This window comes from Oryctolagus cuniculus, chromosome 11, assembly GCF_051225735.1.
Source record: "Oryctolagus cuniculus isolate XC-2025 breed Fujian yellow rabbit chromosome 11, ASM5122573v1, whole genome shotgun sequence".
Taxonomy (NCBI): domain Eukaryota; kingdom Metazoa; phylum Chordata; class Mammalia; order Lagomorpha; family Leporidae; genus Oryctolagus; species Oryctolagus cuniculus.
Window position 1 is genome coordinate 104,072,637 of NC_142877.1, and position 23,598 is coordinate 104,096,234.

Here is a 23,598-nt window from a genome sequence, read left to right on the forward strand (position 1 = left end):
ACACATCTAAAATTTAGGGTGTATGGTTTTTGAGAATTGGTCTGATAGAGTATGTAAATGACAAAACAGTTCATTCCAGAGAGGCTCAGAACAAATTGGAGTCTAGACTGGGGTTACACTGAAACTCTTAAAGGTGATTGGAGCAAAATTTTTGCTACATGTGAATCACCCCATTCTTCAGTAGACTTTAGACTCTGGATCGGCTCGTCTTTGTTGTACTGAATCTCCTGTGACAATTATAAGATTTCCCAAAATTTGTTTTAACCTACTATGATGGATATTTAAAGTGGGTCCAAAAGAATAAAAAAATTAGATGTACAGTGAAGGGAAAAAGAAAAGAATAGGGGATAATCAGGATTCTTTTCTTCTTTCTGTCTCTGGCTCTCATCCACCCCCACCCCTTTTCTTTACCCTTTCTCATTCTCTGCCTCTATCCTCAGCTGAAAGAAGCTAGGGGAACTATATGTCAGGTAGTCTGGCTTTTGACTACAAGGAAATTAAGACAAGTATTGATAGAATAAAGTGGAAGTAGAAAGGAAGAAAAACTCAAAGAATTCTTAAAAGATTTCATAGCAGTTTAATGTGTCATGAGTTCATGGACACAGATGGATCACGTGATTTTAAGAATTATAATTATGGATTCTTGGTACTTTATGATATATTGTCTTTAAATATATAAAAATTAGGAAACCTCTATAAAGCATTGATGATATAAGAAAAAGACAAGTTGTATACAGATCATGAATGTTTTCCTGTTTCATTGCCTGAATGATATTTCTATTTATTAATTTTTTTCCTAAGGAAAAAGTCCTTTATATCTTTCCTTGCTGAAAGCCTCCTCATATATTTTCTTGTGTATATCATGCAAGTCACCAAAAGCCCGATTAGAACTTACATCTTAGAGAATGAAATTTTACCCTATTCAAGAAATCGCTATCCTTTTAGTTATTATTTACGGTTATCAAATTATTCAGGACTCTCCCTTAGTATTTATTTTGAAGCCAGATGTGGAATAATGAGGCTGATTTGTGAATTACCAAAGGGTCTCGTAGCATGGTCCTCAATATGTGCCCTTAGAAGGAAGAACTGTTATTGTTTATTTTGGAGTTTTCTGAGTTTGATTAGTTGGTTTGTTTTCAAGTCAGAATTCAAAAGTATAGCACCGGTAATATGAAGACCTTAGGCTTTCCTAAAACATAAATGTTTGTATGGGTAACAGCTTCTGTGGTGATTAAAAATACCAGGTCCTTACTTGTATACTGATGAACACAGAATACAAGTGAATTCTTTTTAAAGGTAAATATTCTTTTTTTTAAAGATTTTATTTATTTATTTGAGAGGTAGAGTTACAGACAGTGAGAGGGAGAGACAGAGAGAAAGGTCTTCCTTCTGTTGGTTCACTCCTCAAATGGCAGCAGCGGCGGAGCTGCACCAATCCAAAGCCGGGAGCCAGGATCTTCCTCCAGGTCTCCCATGCAGAAGCAGGGGCCCAAAGAGTTGGGCCATCTTCTACTGCTTTCCCAGGCCACAGCAGAGAGCTGGATTGGAAGAGGAGCCGCCAGGACCAGAACTGGTGCCCATATGGGATACTGGCACCACAGGCGGAGGATTAACCTACTGTATCACAGCGCTGGCCCCAAAAGGCAGATATTCTAAGTTAGCATATTTACCTTTCCCCCATTTCTTCCTCCCTCTCCTCCCAAAAGAGAAATCCTTGCAAAAAAGAAAAAAAAAAACTTCAGTTAGGCTTCTGAGTTTTGTCGTGCAGTATGCCGCTAACATTGATGCTGAACTTAACACCATTCTTTGATCATCTTAGTGCTGATGTATGCATACATATATGTAGTGTTTAACACTATCAAATTTTATTACAGAAGATGCTAACTGGATTTTAAGGGAACTGAGGGAATAGCTGATGAGCCCAAATAATCATGCATTGAATTCAGTATTTTATATTAAACCCTCAGTGTTGGAAAAAAGATGCCTCCTATCACTTAAATTGTCCTTTTATAGCTCTTAGCCCCTTTTACTGAAGATGGCACTTGTAGATTTTCTTTCCTTCTTTTATATTTTCAGAAGTTGAATCTTAATGTCTTTCTTAAACATGAACCAAATGTTACCAAAAGATGTGATGATTCTTTGGGGATGACATATATGTGTGGGGATTTTGATTCCCTGAAATCACTGAAAATTTAGAAATTTTGTAATTGAGAAACAGTATAAAGAGCTGAGAATTCATATCACTTAACCCCCTCTCTTTTGGGAAAATTTTATCTCAGGTAGTTTTTCTTTCCTTAAATTGATAGATATGCTTCCTCCTCTCACATTCCCAATTTCTTCTTCATTGTTCCATGGTATTCCTGCAGCATATTTTGCCCCAGAAAAAATCAAGCAAAGTGATTATTCTATAGGAAAATCATTAGTTCTTTAAAAATCATTTGGAAAAGGTGGCTAGATAGCCATTATCAAAACTAGAGGAGAGTAGCAAATAGAGTTAGATGCCTCAGTAAGAGCTAGCACTAGCTAAGAGTAAGTATTGGTTGCATTTTAAAGGAATTGAAAATAATTTATCCTCTTGCAATAAGAGATCTACCTTTAATACCACTGGATGTCTTCCTAATTTTGTGGCCCTAATTATAGCAGCTCTCTCTCTGTAGAGAAATTCCTTCTCTGCTATACCTTGAGCCAAAATTGTGGTTGCTTTTAGAACAAAACAGTTTTTCTTATCTTTCTCTTTACTGTGATCCAGAAAAGTGTTGCCTTCACTTTGGTAATCTAGCTGCTAGAGAGTGCTGAGATATGTTAAATTAACCTGCCAGAAATAGAACTGCCATGTAGGTAGGGAAAGTTGTAGGAACTATGGGTGTAAGGCTTGTGTTCTGTTTTATTATACTGGACTTTCAGCCATGTAATGGCATCAGTTACTGTTCTGGAATAAATTAAAGGCTGAGCTAGAACACTCGTCAGATGCTCTTTTATGGCTCTTTTGAGTTCATTTATCAAAAGCAGGTGACTAACATTTTGTCATCACTTTCTTAGGCTTTATTTTTCTGACTTTACTAAATTAGGCCCATCTTACATAATTTATATCAGTTATACTTGGCAGCATGGCATTTTATTTTTTATAATTTAGTGAAAATCAGCACCATAGAAACTGATAGTGAATAGAGTAGTTTATGGGTGAGGAAGTGAGGGAGACACTCAGCAGCCACATGTTTTACCTGGTCTCTTATGCAAGGGTACCTGCTAGATGGCTTTATTCGGATTATGATACAGATGGATTCACATCTTGACTTTCAGTCTGGATGGAAGTGGGTATGTAGGTAGTTAAGAGATTTAAGCTAGTGCCTTGTGTTTCCTGGAAACTATTGAAACTCATTTGGGTGAAAGATTCTCAGATGGTGATAATTCATTACACCTCTGCCTTTTTCTTGGGATAACTTGGAGTCACATAGTAAAGTCCAAAATGTCCTTGTTTACCATTTTTTTGTTTCAAACTATTCATATTTGATTTTTTTGCCACATTACATATGATGGAAATGCCAGAATTACCTGGCATAATTTAATTATTCCTTGGATCTATTTCCATTTATAATGTTGGATTTCTTTCTCAAATCTGATTATTCTAGCTCTAGCTCTCTAGAATAACTTAAAACATTCTTACCAAGTCCCTGGTCACAAAAGCTCAAAAGAATTCCCATTTCTGGCCGGCGCTGCGGCTCACTAGGCTAATCCTCCACCTAGCGGCGCCGGCACACCGGGTTCTAGTCCCGGTCGGGGTGCCGGATTCTGTCCCGGTTGCCCCTCTTCCAGGCCAGCTCTCTGCTGTGGCCAGGGAGTGCAGTGGAGGATGGCCCAGGTGCTTGGGCCCTGCACCCCATGGGAGACCAGGAAAAGCACCTGGCTCCTGGCTCCTGCCATCGGATCAGCGCGGCGCGCCGGCCGCAGCACGCTGTCCACGGCGGCCATTGGAGGGTGAACCAACGGCAAAGGAAGACCTTTCTCTCTGTCTCTCTCTCTCACTGTCCACTCTGCCTGTCAAAAAAAAAAAAAAAAAAAAAAAAGAATTCCCATTTCTTCTTAAGGTACTCAACAAATCACCTTTGTTTCAAGATGGTAGTCTTTCAAGTTTGTGTTACTTACAACCCTTCTCAGTGATGATAAAATACTGAGTTCCCATCATAGGGAATACATCTGAACCTCTTGCAGTATATTTCAGTAAGTTACATTCTTAGTCTTAGAGAACATGGACATTTTAGTCTTTGGAATACCCCAAATTCTAAAAGGTTTTGATTTGTTTTAGGCTTGCTTCTTCTCTTCCTGATGCCATAGAATATAACATGTTAGGTATCCTATCCACCTCCTCCAAATGTTTTTCACTGTTTTTTTTAAATTATATATTGACCAGTAGTTTCATCCAGTGGCATGCAATTGACAAGTACTATGGATATTTAAAATGATAATAAATAATTTTAACTATTTTTTCAATAATTTTATAGAAGAAATGGGCTATTAAAAATCTGTATAAACCACAGAGAGCATTTAGGAAACTTTATATTTTATAGAGGGTCATTAATGTGTCCTTACCTCAAGATATAAGATATATAGTTTATACAACCTTTGTTCTCCTGATACAACGTTTTTATTCATTTTCCTATAGGTCAGCACTTTTATTGTTTCTTGTACTGCTTATGCAGACCTATTCAATTTGATTTATTTATGCTTTTCAGAGTTGTCATACTCATGGCGGTTATGTTTGTGCCACCGTAAGTGCCAAAATTTATGGGAAAAGTGATTGCCTAAGTATTATTTCCCTTCAAATTGGGATGGTGCTACAGTAACCAGAGAAAATGGATGGCTTTTTTGAAAGCCATGTATGTTTCATGACTGTATTCCTTTAAGGCACAGAAAAGCATTCTATCTTACTTGCCTTATGTGACAATAAATCCTTGTTGTGCAGAGTGGAGATTGTTTTATTATACTACTTTGTATAATGAAAATAAGTCACATTCTAGAGGGGGGAAACCTGGACTTTTTCTTTTGTTTCTTTTTGAGAAATTCTTATGTAAAAGTCAAATCTACTCACTACCTTACGCTCTTGATTGTCCACGAGGATTATTTGTAGTCCCTTCTTTATCCCATGTTGTAACTACCCTCCTCTTCTAGATTGTCTCCCCTTCATGATAATCAGGACAGTGAATTTGTAGAGTATAACATCAAATGTGGTGAGGCATTTTGAAATTATGCAGGGCAGACTCAAAATCTCTGTAGTTACTGAATTATCTATGGCTGAATTATTAGCATGGATTGTTAGAAGACTGCCCGGTTTGAGTAAGGAGGAGAAAGATAAGTGATATAAAAGTTAGAGAGATGAGGGGAAGAAAACATCTTTCTTACTGGTACTAGCAATCTTCCATGTAGTTAATGGTCTAAAAATCAGATTTATTTTTTAAAATCCAGGTTTGGTACTGGTAGCATAGAAATATTGACTTTTCTGTACATTCCTCATAATTGGTTCCCCAGAAATAATTATTAAGAGTTTATGAAACCAAGTTAAATATCCATATTCACTTTACCTTATTTTTTCAAATAAAAATTTTAATTTCAGCTTTTGTGTATTTGGTGTTTATCACTGTTCATGAAATCAAGGATCAGAAAGGAAGTGGAGATTGGACATCTCCATATTTCCCTTTGCACTTTGGGTACAGTGGGTGGCATTAGTGTGTACTAGCTGCAAATTTACAGCATCTTGTGGAACTTAATAGTGTTTATTTATTATAATAGAAAAATTAAGCTGCACTTCTGTAGATAATTGACATTATAGAGTGTAAAGCTACCATATCTTCCAACAGGATTTACTCATTCATTCTTAATTGTTTTTGAAAAAAATCTTAAGTAATTTAACATTCCTTTATATCCTTTTAAACAGTTTTGAATCTGGGGTAGAAGAGATTGTTTTTTTTTTTCAAAAAATACTCCATCATTACTGTCTTTTAATCATGCTTAGGAATCCAGTCATAATCAATAAACTTTAACAGTTTATGGCTTCCTATGTCAGCACTGCAGTGATTGGTTGTGAATAATAAAGTTGATTACTATTTTACCTCTGTAACATGTAATTGCTATGTTGTTGGTCAGAAGGTATGACAAAAAAAAAATGTGAAAGATTACTTAAACCAAAGGCAGTTTTAAGGTGTATTTTTTCCTGTTGGTTAACTTCACCTCAGAACTATAAGAATATTTCAATGCATAGAGAATAATTGTTTATAACATTTCTACCAGTTTCAATTGTATATTTTTCTTGGCATTTTTTGGCACTATGATTCTCTGTTCTCTGTGATGTCTTACTTTTTGTGAGGGTTTTTTTGTTTTATTTTTAATAACTAAGTAGGACTATAAATGTAGATGTGTGTCAGTACTGAGTTCTTTTCTCAAATCCCCAAATTTCTAGTTTCCATTCAAGTCTTTTACTCTATTTTTTTTCTTGCTGAGTGGCAAAGGACTATTATTTTCCACTTTTCCTATATGCCTGCAAAGTATGAACACTGCATTTCAATTGATTATTGCATACTTTTTTTGCTGAAAACCTTTTCTGTAAACACAATTGCCTTGTTCAATTTTGTTGTAAACTGACATCATAAGATGCACTGTTTGATATGCTTTCTGGTGTGTTTATTAAGAGCAATAAAATAAAGCTTAAAAATAAAAGAAAGTTTCACAAAATACTTTCAAGATATTAACCTAAACTTTTCTTTTTTATTATGAAATAACACATTTTCAACTATCAGAAATGATTAGGATATTGGTCATCTATTGCAACATAATAATCCGCTACAAAATTTACTGATCTAAACCAACAGACATTTTCTTTTTTTGGGGGGGGAAGGCATATGTACTACATTTTTTATTTTATTTAAGTTATACAAGTTTCATGTGTTTCATATATACAGATTTAAGAACATAGTGATACTTTCTACCTTACCTTCCCTCCTGCCCATTCTCCAACCTTTCTTCCTCCTCCCTCTCTAGTTCTCACTCTTAATTTTTACACAGATCTACTTTTAGTTTATTTAGTGATCATAAAGTCAACCCTACACTAAGTAAAAGAATTCAGCAAATTGTATAAAAAATTAATCACTATTCCTTAACAGAAGAGACAAGGGCTGTAAACAATCATCGAATCTCGAAATGTACATCTCACTCCAATACATTTACATTTTAGGTACTTAGTTAACTCAGATCAGGGAAAACATATGATATCTGTCTTTTGAAGACTGGCTTATTTCACTAAGTATAATGGTTTCCAGTTGTATCCATTTTGTTGCAAAAGACAGGATTTTTTTTTTTTTTTGCAGCTGAGTAGTAACTCATAGTATATATCTACCATAATTTCTTTATCCAGTCTACAGTTGATGGACATCTGGGTTGATTCTATCTTAGCTATTATGAATTATGCTGCAATGAACATGAGTACAGATAACGCTTTCATATGCTGATTTCTTTGGGTTTAGGTAAATTCCCAGGAGTGAGGTGGGCTGGATCATATGGTAAATCTATATTCAAATTTCTGAGATATCTCCATATTGTCATCCACAGGGGCTGTACCAGTTTACTTTCCCACCAACAGTGGATTAGGGTACCTTTTCCCCACATCCTCACCAGCATTTGCTGTTTGTTGATTTTTGTATGAGAGCCATTCTAACTGGAGTGAGGCGAAACTTGATTGTGGTTTTGATTTGTATTTCAGTGATGGCTAGTGATTTGTGTGTTTTTTCAACTGTCAGTTGTCATTTGAATTTCCTCTCTTGAAAAATGCCTGTTCAAGTCCTTTGCCCATTTCTTAACTTGATTGTTCATTTTGTTATTGAATTTCTTCAGCTCATTTTAGATCAGACATTTTCTTTGTTCATGATTCTTTCGTTCCAACAATTTGTGCTGCTTTCAGCTGGGCAGTTCCTCTGCTGGTTTCAACTGGTGTCAACACATGGCTACAATCGTCGCTTTGCTCAACTGAGCTGGATAGTAAAAAATTATCTCACTTGCAGATCTGCTGATTGAAGCCAACTCTTGGCAGGGCTTCTCTCTCTCCCATAATCTCATCTTCAGAGAGCCTTGTTCAGGCATCTTTAAGACCTTGGAGGACTCATGCCAACATTCCAAATAGGCAGGAGCAGAAGTTATAGAGCTTATGCCTAAAAACCATAAATATCACTCCTGTCACATTATATTGATTAAAGCTATTCACAAGTCCTACTAGGATTCAAGAGCTAGAGAGAGACATTCTATAACTTGATGGACAAAGCAAGAAATTCACATCACACAGGAGTGTATATACAAGAGTAGAAGGAACTGTGGCCAGTTTTTTCACAGTCTGCTAGTATTCCATTTAGATTAAATGTATTCATATTTTTCCACAAAGAAAATACAGTCATCTCCCCATGCCCAGGAGTACCACTGGTATCCCAGTATTTTATCAGGCTCTAAGTCCAAGATTTCCTCTTGTATATCAGGTTAGTTAGGGACAAAAATCTTTGGATATAGCTCCACAAGTATAGCACAGAGATCTGTAAACAGAAAAGATAGTTATCTGCTTCCTATATTTCCAGCATATGTGATGAAATAGTGATAGGATAATCACAATATGTACTATCATTCAAAATGTCTGTATAATGGTCACTCTTCCAGATTAATTCTGAAATCTGGCTGAGCACATGCCTCAGTCTCCTTTACTCCAGTGGAAAGAAACATGCTTTGGTCAGTTACCTGATTCTGTTTATTATTTGCCAGGTGCCTTATTTTTTTTAATTTGAAAGGATCAAAAATGTGGCTATACTAAAATAATTGTATAGAGCTATCTACTAGTAACTAAATGTTTCTTGAAAAGGTCACTACATCCCCTTGAAGTTCAAAGTCATGGAGATGTTCACACATTTGAAGAAGCTTGTTTGATATATGAATCTCAGAAATTCTAGGACATTTGTTAAAAACAAATTTAAAAATCCTTTCCATCAAATGTATATTCCCAAAACTAGAACCACATACAAAGCGTAACTGCAAAATAAAACCAACTTTGAGAAACTTCAAGTTATACACAATATGTAAAATTTATAATCTGAAAATTTCTGAAACATCCAATGAGCCTCTGGACAATGGAGAAGACATGGTATACTTGTTCACCCAGGACTTGGAGTAGGAAAGAAGGCAGACCAAGCCCTGCCTCAGAAATTTACAGGGGTGGGGAAAGCAGATAAGAAAAATGTAAATACATGTCCCTCTACTCTCACCCAATTTGTTTTTAAAATTAAGAGAGTCAAACATAAGAAAAATAAACAATGTATTGGAATAGAAAGCGATCATGATTTGTGAGGCAAGACAACTTCCTTGGCTAGTATGGTAAGGAAATGACATTTGAGACCCAAATGTTGGCAAGAAACATTATGCAAAAATCTGGGAACAGCATGAATAAGAGCCATGGGAAATGACAAGATGGGTTTGTTCAGGGCAGAAAAGAAGGACAATGTGCTTGTTTATAAAGAGCAAAGAGAAGAGGAAAATGGGATTGTTGGTTAAGCAGGGCTGAGGAAAGGAGTTTGGACTTTATTCCAAATCTCTGGAAGTCACCAAGGAGTTAAGTAGAAGAAAGGTAAGATTTTTTTTCTTTTTTTTTTTCTTTTAAAGGTCATCCTGTTTGCTCTATAGAGAATGAACTACAGGGAGAGTGAAATTAGAACTGTTAGGAAGCTATTACGATAGTCCAAGGAACAGCAGCCTCAAAGTAAAGAGGATGAGAAAGGATCAGACTCAGAATGACATTTAGGAACAGAGAATGGAAGAACTTGATGGATTGGATGTTGGACATAAAAGAAAGAGGAGGTCAAGCATCCATCTCAAGTTCGTGCCTTTCAAAATTGGGTGCATAGCAGTGTCATTTTTTTAAGATGGAAAAGACTAAGAGAAGAACAGATTTTTCTCTTGCAAGGGCACAGATCAAAAGTTATGTTTTGGAAATGTCTCTTTTGAGCTGTCTCTTAGCCATCAAGTGGGGCGTCAAAAGGAAGTGGAATGTAGGAAGTCTAACATCTACTCAATGTTTAATAATTGTCTCAGTACTCTGTAGTCTCACTTTCTATCTCATTGTGTCCATAAGCAATTCAGGCATTCTGACCCTAAATTTCCTGACAAGTAGCAGTGTCCAAAAGAGACACAATGATTTTTCCAAGGCCTTATAGTTAATTTGGAAGAGCACAACTTGAACCCATGTTTTCTGGCAACCTCTGTGTGATTCTTAGAGCATTCCTTACTCCCAATCACTCCTGCTTAGTTTGTGTTGTCAAAAGGAGATGTAGATTCAAGGCCCATCACTGAGGCAGTGGTATGGGCCATCCCCATATGCTCAAAGTATCACCCATGACTTACACAATTGTTATCCATACCATCAATATGGTATCCACTAATCATAAGTGACTATTTACATTTAATTTCATTCAGTTGAAATTAAATAAAATTTAAATTCACTTTCTTAGTTGCACTAGCGTAGTTGAAGTTTTCAGTGGCTCCAGTGACTACTGTTACATACATGACTAACATTGTCATTTTTGTATGTACCATTGGATAGCACAGATGTACAGGAAAACATTTTCAATATCTCATAAATTACTACTCAAGAATTCTGGGATCTAGATACCTCAGTTATATTAATTTGTGCAGAATGTGTAACTTTATCCCGCTTCCACACTCCACTGACCTCCAAGTGTACATACCTTCAGTGCTCAGAACTTTGTACCAAATGGTCATAATATTTACTTGTTAAAACACCTAGCACATCACAGTGTTTTACACTATTGTGCAGAGTTGGCCATAGGAAGAACCTATTAATAAAGAGCAAATGCAGTGCCCTAAGATCTAAAGCTAAGACTCAATTGCACAGACTACTCTTTTTTTCCCTCTCTTCCTAGCAAAGACAATGTTGGGATCCCACCCCCCAGAACCCCAGGTGGAAGCCCAGGCTGCTCACCACTACAGAATATAGGTTAAACCCTACAGGGGAATCAGTGGGACTTCAGGCTCTGAAGTGCCCATTGCCTACAGAGCAAGCTTCCTTCCGGGACAAGATAGACACATCTAGAAAGCCATCCACACATACACATGCGCACAGGCATACCTGTGCTTCTGACAGTTCCCTTCATGAACAAATGAGAATATAGGGAACAAGATATGTGGTTTTTTAATCCCTCATCACAACTTGATGGTTGTGTGACTTTGGGAAAAACATTTAACGCTTACGAAGGGATTAGATAAGGAGAGGTGTGTAGAGTCATGATCTCAATTATCTTCCACCAATTCGCCCTTTGGGGAGGAGTGAGAATAAACCAGGAACAGAATATATTTTCCTTTTAATTTTTATTTACAAACAAACATTTGAGTGTTTTCATTAGTTGTGCTTATTCAAGCTAAAAATTTCCTAAGCATGTACACTGAAGTTTCCTTCCTGCCTCCCCAGCCATCTGGCTCTCCACAGAAGCAACCGATGTCTCCAGATGTGTATATAACCTTCCATAGCCATTCTGTGCAAGCACAAGCAGCTATGTATGCTAATATATTTTTCCCAATGTGCCTCTGTATACATTTGTTTTCCTCTGACACAGGTGGCTGTGTGGCTGTTTTGAACCTTGTTGTCTCCCTGGGCTGTCTTGTAGGTTTCATATATCTAAACTCAGTACCCTTCATCTCTTTACAGTTTCAGAGTATTCTGTAAAGTTGTACCATAACTTGCCTAAAATACCCCTGAGTGATTTAAAATTTATGCCATAGTGAACATTTTTGTACCTCTGTCACCTGGCACATGCATAGGTATATTTGTAGAATAAATTTCTAAAAGAGAAATTGCTGGGTTCAAACGTGTGTAATGAGGATAATACTTGGTCAAATGGGCCTCCTAGAGTTTGCACCAATTTGCTATCAACCTATAGGAGTAGAGCTAAGTTTCTTTTTTTAAAGATTTTATTTATTTATTTGAGAGGTAGAGTTACAGACAGTGAGAGGGAGAGACAGAGAGAAAAGTCTTCCTTCCATTGGTTCACTCCCCAAATGGCTGCAGTGGCCAGAGCTGTACCAATCCGAAGCCAGGAGCCAGGTGTTTCTTCCTGGTCTCCCATGCGGATGCAAGGGCCCAAGCACTTAGGCCATCTTCCACTGTTTTCCCAAGCCACTGCAAAGAGCTGGATTGGAAGAGGAGCAGCCGGGACTTGAACTGGTGCCCACATGGGATGCTGGTGCCGCAGGCGGGGGATTAACCTGCACCACTGCACCGGTCCCTAGAGTGAGTTTCTATGCCTAAGTGGGAGCCCTACTCAGACTGAACCACAAGGTATCACATTTGCTAGAACCATCCAGTTTGCATCATGTGTGTTGTATGAGTATGTGTGTGTGGTTTCACTTGGACAAAGTTGTTTGTAGCTAAGAAAACTGTGAAAATATCATATAAGGAATTATCACTGTTCCTTTTCCTCATCCTCTAATTTGAAGGAATGATGGAGAAAATGAGACTTCTCCACACTGTATATGAAGATCCTTAGACACACACTTCAGAGAAAATGGTTCAGCTAGTATTTGGATGTGCTGGAATGAATAGAATGCTCTCCAAGAAGTAGGGGTATTAGATGATGAGATATATGGTGATGAGATTTTGTCCTGTGGCCTCCAAAGTCAGCTAGGATTCTCCAGAAGGTCAACCTCCTTGATATGACTTTAAGGATTTGCATGTGGTAAGCCCTGCACCAGTGCTAGGAATACAGAGATGGGTGTGGCTGGGCTGCCTGCAGGAAGCCCACACAGTGAAGGAGGTATGTAGGCCACTGAGTTTGATGTAATAAATATGTCGAATGTGATGACAGCTAACCCTGAAAGCTTCTAAAATGCCAAGCAGTGGCCTCGCCATGGTTTATCATCGCATCTCATTCTATGAAAACTCTCTGAAAGTGATTGCAGTGTTGTCCCATTTCATAAATGAAGAAACCAAGACCCAGGAAAGTTGAAGAATGGCCCCAACACCAGATAGTAAGTGGTAAAGTTAGGGTATGGACTCAGGTCTGTCTTCGGGTCTAAGAGAAAGCCGTTGCAACTGGGCTCTCTCTCGCTCTCTCTCATTTGCTCTCGCGCACGCTCTCTCTCTCTTTCCTCTGTAACTCTGCCTTTCAAATAAATCAATAAATCTTTAAAAAAAATCAAACGGGAGGATGAATGGAAGCAAGAAGAGCACTATGGGCAGAGTAACTGTTGAGCTGACCTCAGGAGGGTCACCCACCAGAGTCAAGGAGTTTCTCATGTAGAGAGGGAGCTAGGCAAGTAGAGTGATAAAGAGAGCAACCTCTGAAGCCAAACTTCTTGAGTTCAAGACCTAGCTGCGTCCTTTGTTGGCTGGATGACTGTAGACACATTACTTAACCTCTCTGATACCTCATCTGAAAAATGGGGCTAATAAGCATTTAGTTCATGGGTTGCTGTAAGCATTGAATGAGTATTTTCAGCATTTAGAATAGTGCCTAGCACATGCCTTTGCAGGTTTGCTCCTAGTGTAGAATCTTCAGGCTCAGGGTACAACATGGATGTAAGGAACAGGAGAATAAAATGTTTCAGCTTGTCTGGGGTGTTTATTATAGAGAAAAATCACATGCACACAGGAACTGTAATGTGATGCTATAAAAAAAAAAGGAGAAAGCAGAAAGCTATTTAATGGAGGAGGGCCATGGGCATTTAGCCCCAAATTGTCTTGTCAAGGATGGCCGCGCTGATCGGCTTTCAGATACCATCGGAAATTGTGAGTCAAAATGGGCTTTTTTATTTGTTGTCTGGTTCTTTATGACATCTTTATTTGGTATTAAAATGTAATGGCCTATCTCAAATAAAGTGAAAAAGCAAAGGAGGATAAAACAGAAAAGGACTCTATTCAACGTAACTGCGCTTTCTCTCCTTCCTCTTTGATGTACATATTTTCAGAAAATGTAAGATAAATGCTGCAGCTTCCTCTTTTACCCAAATAGCATTTCTCTCTCATCCACCAAGTTGAGTGACTTCTCTGAGAGCAATATTCTGTGAGAGACTTCCAAAGAGGTAAAAATGAGAAGAAAATACTTCTTCAAGGAACCTGTTCACATGATTTGCTTGTTGTCGCTGTAATCTCATGCCTTTCTCTTCTTTGTGTGTTGTCCCAAACTCACATTCCCAGCCCATTCCCACATCAAACCCAACACCTGACCCACCCCTCTCCTGGGCCACTTTTATGCTTCCTCTCTCAATTTGAACAAGTCCTGAGAATCAATCTACTTGAAGAAAAATATGAAACAGCAGTTCCCCCAATGTCCATCTCCTCAACCGTCAGGTACCTGCATACCAGCCACTCACTGGATCCTGTGACTGCAGAAGCTCAGATTCAGCCTTTGTCCTGATTGAGCTCAGTCTTAGGTGGGGGAAATGAATTAAAAGGGAGGTTGATGCTGCCCTTCTCTGGCACAGGATCATGTTCACCTCCTTCCCCATGAGTTTGTAAGCTTCTCAAAAGCAAGGGCATATGTTTTGTTTACCATATTATGGTCAGTACCTTATGGAGTAAAATAAACATCTTATTGAACAAATGGATAACACTACGGAATGGTCAGGAAATTTATACGGTTTTAAGTTATGAAATAGCATGGAAGAGGTAACCTTGAATTTTGGGGAGATGAGAATGTAGTTGAAGAGGTAGAGAGATTTGTTGGAGGAAGTGACTTCCAAGCTGTGTTTTGGAGGTGATGGCTACCAACATTTATATTGCTTTTTGTGGTGTTTAACTTATAAAAGGCACCCAATCAAAGGTTGGTAAGTTGATAAGTTTTATAAAGTAGTTGTACCCTTATTTTTCACCATTTATCACATTTCTGAGAAGGGAAAACATAGTCACTTAATGATGGATTTTGTGGCCCTGGAAGTTCTGTTACCTGGCCAACCTCTCAGTAGGGTAGGAACACCTGCTGGAAAGCCCAGTGTTATGGTGTGTGAGTATGTGTGTGAACATGCATGCGTGTACCCTTCACAGACTCCGGAGATTATCTGGGCTGCTGGCTAAGAATAAAATCTACTCATCCATGAAAGAACTTAGGTAAGGAAAGGACCGAGTCTGGTTTCTCACCTTACCTCTGAGCCAGCTCAGAGCTCATTACCTAAATCCACCACTCAAGCCAATTTCAAATCTTAAAACTGAAAACCACCTGGTTATGACTCAGGAGGGGGTGGAATACAACAGAAGAGGAGATAAAAACAAAATGAAATTTTAGTTGAATTTGTCTAATGACCTTACTAAGAAAACACAGGCCATGAGAGTAGACTTGCTGTTAGTTTATTTTGAAGTCTGTTAGTTTTATTTAGCTCCATCTCCATCCTAACATAATGATGTTAATGCTCAAGATTCTGAGAACAAAAACTACACAGATTTGTGAAGCCTATGGCTCTGGTTGTGGTTTCGTGGTAATCTTATGCTGTTCCAGACACACCCTATATGACTTTTAAGTCATAGCACCACCAAATTATGGCAAAGATCAGATTCCTCACCTCCAACTAATTCTCAGTTTCTGTTTTTACTGTGTGTGCAGCTTCATCATACACAACAAAGACACTTTCTTCAACAATGCCACGAGAAGTAGAATCGTGCATCATATTTTACAAAGAATAAAGTATGAAGAAGGAAAAAACAAAATTGGTAAGTAGTCTATTGGATAAAGGCTAAAGTTGGTATTTGGGGATTTCAGATGTCTTCCTATTGTTTCGTTAAGCTCATATCAATTCTAGAAATGCTTACCATTTATTGAACCTCTGACTACACCCTTATCAGATAACTAACAAGTATAAAATCTTCATAATGTCCTTGAATACGAGAGTGTGTCAAGAAACCTATGGAAATGAAATTAAAGATAAATATATTTTGCTGCAAAATTTTTTGAAACCCTTGCTTAGGTTTTCTCATGATACACATTTTCATGAACTTCTTGAAGATTCTTCCCTTGCATAGATTTCAAAACATCTTTGTGCTGAAGTAAATTTATTTTTTTAATTCCACTCTCCATGAACTTTTTGAAGTACCTGGTATCTTCTTTAAAAGTTTGTCATTACACTTATCTAGGATCATGGACAAATTCTCTCAGTTCAACAGATATTTCTGGAATATCCATTGTGTGCCAGGCACTGAGCTAGGTGGATGATCATAGTTCTGTATAGCCTGAAATTTATGTTTAAAAAGTTTGTGCATGCAATAAACAAATAAGTAATAAGAAGAAATTAGCTGGGTGATGATATGGAGACAACCTGCAAAAGGGTGAAGTTGAGTCTGCTGAAACTGGGAAGTCAGGGGAGGCTTAACTGAGAAGCTCCAGTTTTTACTGAGACCTGAATGATGCAGAGCCAGCCTGGGAAGATCCAGGGGTAGGGAGTTCCAGATAGAAGCAGCTGTAGTTTCAGAGATGAGCTGTCACACTTAAGTAAATTCTCCAAATAATCATTCCCCGCATTAAACATCTTCCACAATGTATAGTTTAGGTGCTATTATGAGAACCTTTCCATATTATATTAACAAATGGCCTGCCTTATTAAATAGGTTATTATGTATCAAGAAGGTTTAGGTAGATTTGCTATTATCACCATTTTACCAAGATTTTTTCAAGTTTGAACAATGACCTCTATTACTCCAGGTCTAGACAGGAGGCAACATATAATTTGAATAGAGTATGTTTAATACAAATAATTGACTATGATAGAAAATCAGAGTAATGGAGGATTGGAAAGCCAAAGGTAAGAAGAAGAACACAGAAGAATCCAGATATTAGGAGCAGCCAGCAAGCCCTAGGAAGGCTCTACCAGACGAGACAGAGATCCACATCCTATTGGAAGGGGTGTCCCATGGCAGAGTAGTTTTCTAAGAACTCACTGGGAATCTGCATTCTTGAAAGGGTTTCAAGGAGTCATTCATTGGAAATTCTATACCAGTAGCACTACTCTGTGAAGCCACTAAAGGGGATACCAAGATACGTTACTTTGTGAAAGTGCCAGGTGCACCACACCATTGGGGCTGGGGATGGCAGAAGCCCAGTCAGAGGAGCGTGCTGTGCTCCTTCCATTGTTCCACCAGTGCCTTCTACTGACACAGCGTAGCATTTACCTCCTGGTAAAGGGTAAGTGTTTGCAAGATACAGCTCCGTCACTGCAAAGCAGGCAATGACATTACATCTGGAGTCGTGAGATAATAAATTGATAACTGGCACATAGCCTGAATGGCCTACGCATCAAGATTTCTAGCAGGATGATGCTGGAGGGTTGTATTGTGTTAGCCATTGGAATCAGGAGCCTAAAATATCCACAGATCTCAACCATATCCAGCAAGATGGCATTTAATAGTTTGTAAATGTAAAATCCTACACACTCAAATTCAGCAAAACTACTACCCTGGTAAGTGTGGGAAAAATGTTACTCAACAGCATCATGAAAGGAACAGATCTGAGAGCTGAGTTGAATGCAAGCTCAGTGTGAGTCACTAGCATAATGAGGCTGCCAAAAAAATCCTACCTTTATTCTGAACTGCATAAATTAACCTATGATAAGGGAAATAGGTAGTTATTTAGCCCAGATATGAGTATATCAACATAACTATGTTTAGTGAGAATCATTGTAGGTGGGTATAGTGAAATCAAACCTGATTTAAGTCCTTCTTGACTTTGATGGAGTTGTAATTGAGCTCATCCAATATTCTCTGCAACAATCAACCATACTTGAGACACATCTGATCCATAAAGTCATTGTGATAATTCCAGCCTGTAGGAACCCTTCCCTCTTCTGAATCCCCATGGCAATTATTTTTAGAATGTTTATTGGGTAATTAAATATTTCACAACTCTTATTGTCGTACTTTCAATGACATTATTAAAACCTACCACCTAAGGAGAAACCACTTTAAATGTTTGATATAAATAATTTAAATATTGCCATATTACTTTTTCTCATATTCCTTATTCATTCATAGGATTTTTAATAGACCTGAGATACTCTGTACCTACTTTTTTATCACACTTTTTTCAGTTAATATTGTGTCATGAACATACTAGATAAAAAGTTAGTGAAAGTAAAACCATAACAGTAGCTATTCTAGATTATTTCATAAAATGCAAATAACTGAAAAAGAAATTCTTCACTAATTTTGTTAGTATTTTTAGCACCCTCACAGCTCATTGTAACACACAAATGTGTTAAAAATGTGCCACTGAAAACTGTTAGTCTAAATAATAAGCTCCTGAACAGTAAATAAGTACCTTATTCATCTTTGCATCATCAATACCTAGCACAGTGTCTGGCATATGCATTGGAGCTCAAAAAGTGCATTTTCTTTTTTTAAAAAGGATTTATTTATTTATTTGAAAGTCAGAGTTACACAGAGGAGAGGCAGAGAGAGAGAGGTCTTCCATCCGATGGTTTACTTCCCAATTGGCAACAACGACTGGAGCTATGCCAATACGAAGCCAGGAGCCAGGAGCCTCTTCTGGGTCTCCCAAGCGGGTGCAGGGGCCCAAGCACTTGGGCCATCTTCCACTGCTTTCCCAGGCCATAGCAGAGAGTTGGATCGGAAGAGAGGCAGTCGGGTCTTGAACCGGCGCCCATGTGTGATGCCGGTGCTTCAGGCTAGGGCGTTAACCTGCTGCACCACAGCACCAGCCCCCAAAAAGTGCATTTTCAATTGAATTGAAGATCTTTTAAACATGATTAATGTCTCATCATCAGCGTTCTTACACCATCAAAAACTGCACAATGAGACCATGCCACGGTTAATGTACCTGATTTCTGTCTCTCAGTATGTAGCTGTTTTCACAACTCCTCAAGAGGACACAAAGGAAAGACAGAGACAGTGATGTATTTTAAATATTATAAAGGAGTTGAGAAAGTGTATTATATTTGCTAGTCAGAAAGAGGCTTTGTATAATATTCTCTCAATTGATGAAAGGAGAAGGAGGGTTCTATTCAAGAACTTCAGTACTTAGAAAATTGGTAATTATAAACTTGAAATGTGTCTAATTAGAAATAATCACAGACTATTATTAACCCAGGATCAGGCATTCTGCTGAAAAACTATGGAGTAAAATTGCAAATAGCCTGTTGACCCAATATTTCATTGTCACCTTTAGTTGCATAAAGAAAAGAAATAATGTTAGTAGAAAATTTTAACTTGATAGAATCAATGTTTACCCAATGTTATTTTCTGCCTCAAACTTGTTCTGAAAGCTGCTTCTTGCATGAGCCAACATTGTTTAGAAATAACACAAATATGTTTATTTGAAGACATGATTTATATGGTGCTTTAGTGGAATGTATATTGCCACTATGTAAGCTTTTCAATTTCACTCTGAATCTATTAAAACAGTGACAGTCAAACCTGGTGAAACTCACTTTGAAAATATAGCAGTTAATAGCTCAATAAAGATTTATTCAACAGTGGGTGCACACAATAAATTTGAAATTGATTTAAATTAGTACTTTCTCAATTTTCAGGATTTTGATGTTATGATAGAATTACAAAGGTCATCATCAGCATTTCTTACAAAGTCCCTATGAATCTTATTTTTTCCTGTTATTTGGTATGTTTGAAGATATTAATGAGATATGTGTAATTCTCAATAGAGACTCTAGCCTTCCAGAAAATCAATAATTTATTCATTTCTTTCAAAAGCATTTATTGAATGCCTCGTGTGTGCTAGACAAAATCTAAAGCCTTATGGATATTTGTATTCCAAGTGTTTTTCCGAAATATGCAATGTTAATGTCAAGCAGCTTTAGCACATTAATGGGTTACTTTGATGAGAAGTATCTAAATGTTTATTTACCCTCAATCATTAAAAAATGGATCAGTGCATGTGTCATTTCAAGTTAGGCTGAACTCCTGGATTTTGATCAGAACATGAAGTTAGTAAAAAGCATTCTCCATATAAATCATCTGATACAATCATCATCTTTGAGATATATTTTAAGAAGTAGTACAATTCTTGATCTGCAGAGGAACAACACATTAAAATTCCATTCTGACCAACTGGAGTAACAGGTACAAGGTTTATTCTTCTACATGAAATAATCCAAAAAAGGAAAAACATTGGGCAAACCAAAAGTGGAGATTCTGAAAGAAAATAAAATAGGTGATTCCTATAATTGCCCCATCTTACTACATTGGGATAATGACTAGTCAGCAGCACAGGGAGAAAGAATACAAGAAAGGTACCTGAATTGAAAAGATGTTTCTTAGAGTCCAGGGAGACCAAGGAAGCAAATTCACAGAACAGAGTACCAGAAAGCAGGCAGATGTGGAGACACAGAACTTTGAAAATCTACAGAGGAGCCGGCGCCATGGCTCACTAGGCTAATCCTCCACCTTGCAGCGCCAGCACACCAAGTTCTAGTCCCGGTCGGGGCACCGGATTCTGTCCCGGTTGCCCCTCTTCCAGGACAGCTCTCTGCTGTGGCCAGGGAGTGCAGTGGAGGATGGCACAAGTACTTGGGTCCTGCACCCCATGGGAGACCAAGATAAGTACCTGGCTCCTGCCATCGGATCAGTGTGGTGCGCCGGCCGCAGCGCGCCGGCCGTGGCAGCCATTGGAGGGTGAACCAACGGCAAAGGAAGACCTTTCTCTCTGTGTCTCTCTCTCACTGTCCACTCTGCCTGTTAAAAAAAAAAAAAAAAAAGAAAAGAAAGAAAGAAAAAAGAAAATCTACAGAGGATCATTCTCAAGCATTCAGTGCTTGAGTACTGTTCATTGCTCACAGGTCAGGAAACCATCCAAAGCAAGAGAAAGAGTCCTACAAAAGGATTTCTAGTGAAACTGGGACATGTCATAATCCACAGGGCAATGAGTGGAGGACTTAGAAAGCCTTTCCTTAGCCTTACACTAAACAAGTCCCACCTACCACATGTAGAAAGCAAGACCAAAATGGATCACACTCTTAAAGTGACTTACTGTGTCTCAGAACAAACCTCAAGAATCTATTGATGCAAACACGGTATTTATGTTAACAAGAAAAATCACCATATTTGATATCTAACCAATATTACCAGGCAAACAAAAAGAAGAAAAATCCATTAATCAAAAACCTACCCAGAATTTTTATAGATGTTAGAAATAGCAAACATGGGGGACCGGCGCTGTGGCGCAGCAGGTTAACGCCCTGGCCTGAAGCGCCGGCATCCCATATGGGCTCCATTTCTAGTCCCGGCTGCTCCACTTCCAATCCAGCTCTCTGCTATGGCCTGGGAAAGCAGTAGAAGATGGCCCAAGTCCTTGGGCCCATGCACCTGCGTGGGAGACCTGGAAGAAGCTCCTGGCTCCTGGCTCCTGGCTTTGGATCATCGCAGCTCCGGCCGGAGCTGCCATCTGGGGAGTGAATCATTGGACAGAAGACCTCTCTCTCTGCATCTCCTCTCTGTATAACTCTGACTTTCAAAGAAACAAATAAATCTTAAAAAAAATAGAAATAGCAAACATGGGTATTAAAACAGTAAATATTTGAAGAAATAATTATGGAAGATTTTCCAAATTCAGAGAAAACCATAAACCCTAGACCAAGTAAGTTCAGTAAACACTAAGTGCAATATGAAGAAATTAAAACCAAGGCATACATAATCAGCTTGGTCAAAATCTGTAATAAAGAGAAAAATATTCAAAGAAACAAGAAAGGAACAACATGAAACATACCATGGCACAAGGACAACTTCACAGCAGATTTCTCACTGAAAACAATCAGATTACAATGGAGTAACATCTTTAAGCACTAAAACAAAAACAATTAAGTCAACCTAAAATGCTACACCCAGCAAAAAATTCTACCAAAATGGGGTAAATAGAGACTTCTCTTAGATATACAAAAACTGAAAGAATTCATCACCAGCAGACTTCAACCTCAAGGTATGTTAAAGGCAATCCTCCTAGAAGAAATATATACATTCCATATTATTTAAACCTCTTGAATAGATAAGAGTTTATAAACAAAAATAACATTGTCTTAAAATGTGTATAAAAGTAAAAATACATGATGACAATAATATAAATGCCATGAGGGAGTAAAGAGGCATAATAACACAAGGTTCTTACACTACATAACTACATATGCAGTGGATATCTTTTCATATGGAAGAAAACTGTGATAAATTAAATATGTATGTTATAAATAAAAAACAAAATAGCAAAAGCACAGAGTTATAGCTAATAAGCCAACAAAGAAAAAAATTAATCATAAAAAATTAATCCAAAATAAAGCAGAAAAAAGAAGGGACAAACAGAAAATGTATAGTGAGATCAGAGACTTAAACCTAAACCAATCAGTAATTACACTGAATGTTAATGGTCTAAATACCTCAATTCAAAAGTCAGAGATTGATACATGGAATAAAAAGCAAAACCCAACTTTTTACCACCTATAAGAAATGTACTAAGGCCAGCGCCGCGGCTCCCTTGGCTAATCCTCAACCTGTGGCGCCAGCACACTGGGTTCTAGTCCCAGTCGGGGCGCCGGATTCTGTCCCGGTTGCCCCTCTTCCATCCAGCTCTCTGCTGTGGCCCAGGAGTGCAGTGGAGGATGGCCCAAGTCCTTGGGCCCTGCACCCGCATGAGAGACCAGAAGAAATGTACTTTAATATAAAGATACAGATGGGTTAAAAATAAAATGATGGGAAAAAAGAGAATATTAGCACTAATCAAAAGGAAGTTTTAATGGATAAATTTGTTTAAATGTAGATTTCAGACCAAAGAATAATACAGGAATAAAGACCATTTTTAATTATAAAGGAGTTAATTCATCTTGAGGCTATAACAATTCTAAACATTTGTGCACTCAACGGCAGAGTTTCAAACCATATGAAGGTAAAACTAGTAGAATTGCAATGAGAAAGACACATCTACAATTATAATCAAAATTTCACTATCACTTTCTCAGCAATTAACAAGTAGAAAATCAGTAAGATTTAGAAGACCTGCACAGCATTATCAATGAAATTGATCTAATTGCCTTTTCAGACCACACCACTGAACAACAACAGAAACTCATTCTTTTGAAATGCATGTAGAGCCTATCAAACAACAATATTGGGGAACAAAAAACAAGACAATAAATTCAAAAGGGTTCAAATCACAGAAAGTTGTTTTTTTTTTTTTTAACTACAGTGTTATTACATTTGAGTCAATAGGATAAGAACTCTGGGAAAGTAAGAATTATTTAAATTAAGTTCTTTACTGATAACTCATTGGCCAAAAAAAAAAAAAAAAGAAACCAAAATGGAAATTAGAAAGTATGTTTTACTGAATGAAGATAAAAGCACAGTATATCAAAAAGTGTGCAATGCTGCTAAAGCAGTCCTTGGAAATCTACAGCATCACATGATATGTCTATACAAGAAAGATGTCCCTGATTAACAGCCTCATCTTCCACCTTAAGGAACTAGAAAAGGAAAAGAAATTGACAGTCTGTAGACTAAAGGAAATAGTGAAAATTAGAGCAAAAGATAATACAGAAAACCACTGTAACAAAAATCTGGTTCTTGGTGGTGGCAGT

General features: G+C 37.7%; 1 protein-coding gene across 5 annotated transcripts in view; it reads left to right on the forward strand.

The window, feature by feature from the left end:
• Nucleotides 1–23,598, forward strand: part of ANO4 (anoctamin 4) — a 561,128-nt gene that overhangs the window by 429,587 nt on the left and 107,943 nt on the right. For all 5 annotated transcript variants that reach the window (XM_008256958.5, XM_008256960.5, XM_002711221.6 and 2 more), the window contains one exon: nt 15,624–15,730. In XM_008256958.5, the coding sequence (XP_008255180.1) occupies nt 15,624–15,730 (107 nt within the window). The remainder of the gene's footprint in view (nt 1–15,623; nt 15,731–23,598) is intronic.